Source organism: Akebia trifoliata, chromosome 4 (genome assembly GCF_017979445.1).
Source record: "Akebia trifoliata isolate Shusen 1 chromosome 4, ASM1797944v1, whole genome shotgun sequence".
Classification (NCBI taxonomy): Eukaryota; Viridiplantae; Streptophyta; class Magnoliopsida; order Ranunculales; family Lardizabalaceae; genus Akebia; species Akebia trifoliata.
In genome coordinates this window covers 13,800,083-13,803,351 of record NC_141378.1, presented here as the reverse complement: position 1 = coordinate 13,803,351, position 3,269 = coordinate 13,800,083, and the positions used below count along the sequence as shown (strand labels likewise).

The 3,269-nt window shown below is 34.1% G+C and overlaps 1 protein-coding gene across 2 annotated transcripts; it reads right to left on the bottom strand.

Annotated features, from left to right (window-relative positions):
* Positions 1 to 411: 411 nt before the first annotated feature.
* LOC147403957 (mavicyanin-like) lies at positions 412 to 2,536 on the bottom strand. 2 transcript variants are annotated; one of them, XM_086437694.1, is made up of 3 exons: positions 2,325 to 2,536; positions 1,995 to 2,120; positions 412 to 982 (listed from the first exon to the last, which is right to left on the bottom strand). In XM_086437694.1, exons 2-3 carry the CDS (start codon positions 2,116 to 2,118, stop codon positions 600 to 602), a joined length of 507 nt encoding a protein of 168 aa, XP_086293820.1. In that variant the 5' UTR covers positions 2,119 to 2,120; positions 2,325 to 2,536; the 3' UTR covers positions 412 to 599. The 2 variants fall into 2 exon arrangements, with proteins under 2 accessions (XP_086293820.1, XP_086293819.1); XM_086437693.1 differs by lacking the exon at positions 2,325 to 2,536 and having other exon boundaries at positions 1,995 to 2,277.
* Between the last annotated feature and the right edge of the window lie 733 nt (positions 2,537 to 3,269).

Sequence of the window (3,269 nt, the reverse complement as noted above, 5' to 3'; positions counted from 1 at the left end):
GTCTTTTACGGTGCTGGACCCAAACCGAAGTACTATTTACACAAGTTTAAAGAACTCTAACTCGAAACCTTACTTTCCCAACTTTTTTTTTTATTATTTTTATTTGGAAGATTGATATTAATGATTATAGTTTGATGAATATAGCGTTTTAACATTTTAAATATTAATGGGTAGCGTTTGGCAGCCCATTCCGAAAATTCTAACTCCATCAAAAGTGGTTTACAAGTTGAAGAATTGTGGACCATCGATTTTTACTGTTAATTTGTAAACCCCTTTTGATGGAGTGGGAAGTTTCAGATTGGACTGATTTTTTGTGAGGATGATTTCCTCACCATTCCGAAACTTCTAAGCCATATAAGACAAAGTGTTGGCTGCCGAACAGGACCATATATATACACATTCAAAGCCATGCTATTACTTAAGTAACAAGGTGGTTCCAATTGTTCTTTATTTACAACAGCCTAAGAACCCAAATGAAGACTAATGACCAACCCATCGCACATGACAGAGAGTTACAAAAGAAAAACCTTCAACTTAATAACTACTACTCTAGAAAGAAACTGCACTGCCTCCACACTGGCTAAGGTATGTACCCTTCACTATATATCTTTGGGGAGAAATAACTTAAACCAACTTAACACAATTAACAATATACCAATTGATGGAGAAACAATCACTGAAGATGAGGGACTTGAAGTGGGGGGTGGGGAAGATGGCACGGGGGTGGGGGTAGGGTTAGTGTCGATAGAAGGAGGGGATGCCAATGGTGATGGTGTTGAAATTTCTCCTACAGTGACCGTTAGCTTCATCCCACTATTGCAATGGCCGACTGCTCTACAAATGAAGTAATAGGTTCCAGAAATGTTGAGAGGAATCGTTGTTGTACCGCTACTATTTGAGCTTCCAATGTTGCTCACACCGCAATTGGTGTAGTCACTTGCACTCACCTCGTCAACTGTATGTCCTCCAATGTAGTTAAATACTGTCCAAGACCAAAAATTAAGAATTAATAATCATGTAGGAGATAAATTCCACCCTATTATACCTTACATCAACATACAATTAATCGGGTACCTATTTACAAAACATGCTTATACTACAAGAAAAAAGTTTCGGAAATGGTTGAAATATGAATGAAGTGGAGCATTTAAATTTATGGACCATCTTTCAATCTCTGTTGTTATAGATGTGTGGAATCCAATTAGTAATTGATGATCAAAAATATGTATTTAGCGTAAAATGGAACTTGATGATTTAAGTAGTACAAGAGAGTGAAATCAATTATGGAAACGACGTATGAGACAAGTCAACTATGCAGATATGTGTCACATAGAGATTTAAATCAATTATGGAGACGTGTCACATCGAGATACAGGACACGAAGTTGAGGGGCCTGGCCAAGGATTTATAGGTCAAGTCCAACTCCCGACTCTGGTAGTTGGAAGTGATGTACTCTTGGTCATTATGGATCAAATAGTATAGGGAAATATAACCAAATATTAATGGCCATGGATGATGATGGTCCGACAAATATATAAAAAAGTAATAATAATAATAAATCTAGAAAGGGGAATCAACTTCTCAACCTAACATTTCTACTACAATTTGAGCGATTTGAGCATTGGAGTGTTTTTGCAAATACATCCCTAACGTTCAAAGAACTTGAATCAAGGCAAGATGAGATCAAAATTTTATTACAAATGTCTGAGGCACTTTTCATATTTTAGCTTCCATAAAATGTCTCAAGAGAGACATTGGGAGAAAAAGAAACTGTAGTTTTCTTTCTCCAAACAGTGAATCGTTTACGTCTCTACAATGAACATATATATGCATACATACCAAACCACCATAAATCTTGTTGTGCTTTTTTATTTCATATATTTATTGTGTCCAGTGATTTGACCCAGGGTTTCACCTTCAATTCACCCTCTCTCGCACAAGCACGCACACATAAATATACTTACATCTAGAAACAATAACATATGAGAACTAACCAAGGGTGTCACCCACGATGAAGTTCTTCCCTTTAGTCCAAATGCTATAATCAATGTTTGTCGTCCAGCCTTTTTCATCTCCCACAGTGTAAACCAAAGCCAAGCTTGGCATGGCACAACACATCACTAGCATGGCACACGCAATTCCAACTATGTTACTTGCCATTTTGCATTCACGAACGAAAGACACACACATGCAGGCGTGTGGGCATATACAGTTAGATATATAGCATATGAGAAAGCTAGGGTGTCCTTTTATATTATTAATAGAGAGGAAGAGTGATTGGACAATGGAGTACTTAAAAACCAAACACATAATCACTTCAATACCTGAAAGTGCCTAGTTTTTAAAGCAGCTTTATTCCATGGATGACTTGATTTGAACTCCAAGAAGCCAATTCCATGAAGATGACTTGATTCAAACTCTATAGAAAAAAATTGGGGTGACAAATCTTTATTTGTTTAAACCAATTACCCCCTTAATTTTGTTGGCCATGGTTGTACTTTCAAACATAGTTTTAAAACTCAAAAACCATCTCAATGGTCTCGTCGACTTAGACTAGTCCAATAAAAATGTATTAAATTTTTAAATATTTTCAAAAATAAAAGTAAAAAATAAAAAGCTTTTAATATTTTAAAATGAATAAAAATATTTATCTTTTATTCTTCAAAAAAGATTTATCAGTGGAGTTTCTAACCTGGCCCAGTGCATGTTCGAGCTGAGTCCGATTTTTCATGATAACTTGAGGAGTTGCTTTCATCCAGTTTTGAGGGCTGACTCACCTCAAAATCTGATCGAGTTTAGCACACTTGGCTGAGTTGACTCTACAAGTTTTAAATTATGCTTTGAAACGTGTGTTTAATATTTGGTAAACTTAATTAGGTTTTAATAAGTTGACTTGGAAACAAACTTAATTCATCCAAGTCTAGCTTACCTAATCAAAAATTTTAAATAAAAAAAAATAACAATCTATTGGTGTATCTAATATTTGTTCTAAAAATATCAAATGAATATATTTTAAAATATTAAAAATGACATTATGCTTTAGACATGTGTTTAATATTTGGTCAACTTAATTAGATTATAATAAGTTGATTTGGAAACAAACTTAATTCATCCAAATCTAGCTTACCCAATCAAAATTTTACAAAATAATAACAATCTATGGTGTATCTAATATTTGTTCTAAAAATATCAAATGAATATATTTTAAAATATTAAAATTGACATTACATTATTAACGCCATTTTATTGATTTGCAGTATTCAACTCAT

Coding starts and splice junctions, on each gene's coding strand:
- LOC147403957 (XM_086437693.1), bottom strand. CDS start 2,190: ATGTGTGTGTCTTTCGTTCGTGAATGCAAAATGGCAAGTAACATAGTT. Junction 983..1,994: donor CATCGTGGGTGACACCCTTG/GTTAGTTCTCAT, acceptor GGTCTTGGACAG/TATTTAACTACATTGGAGGA.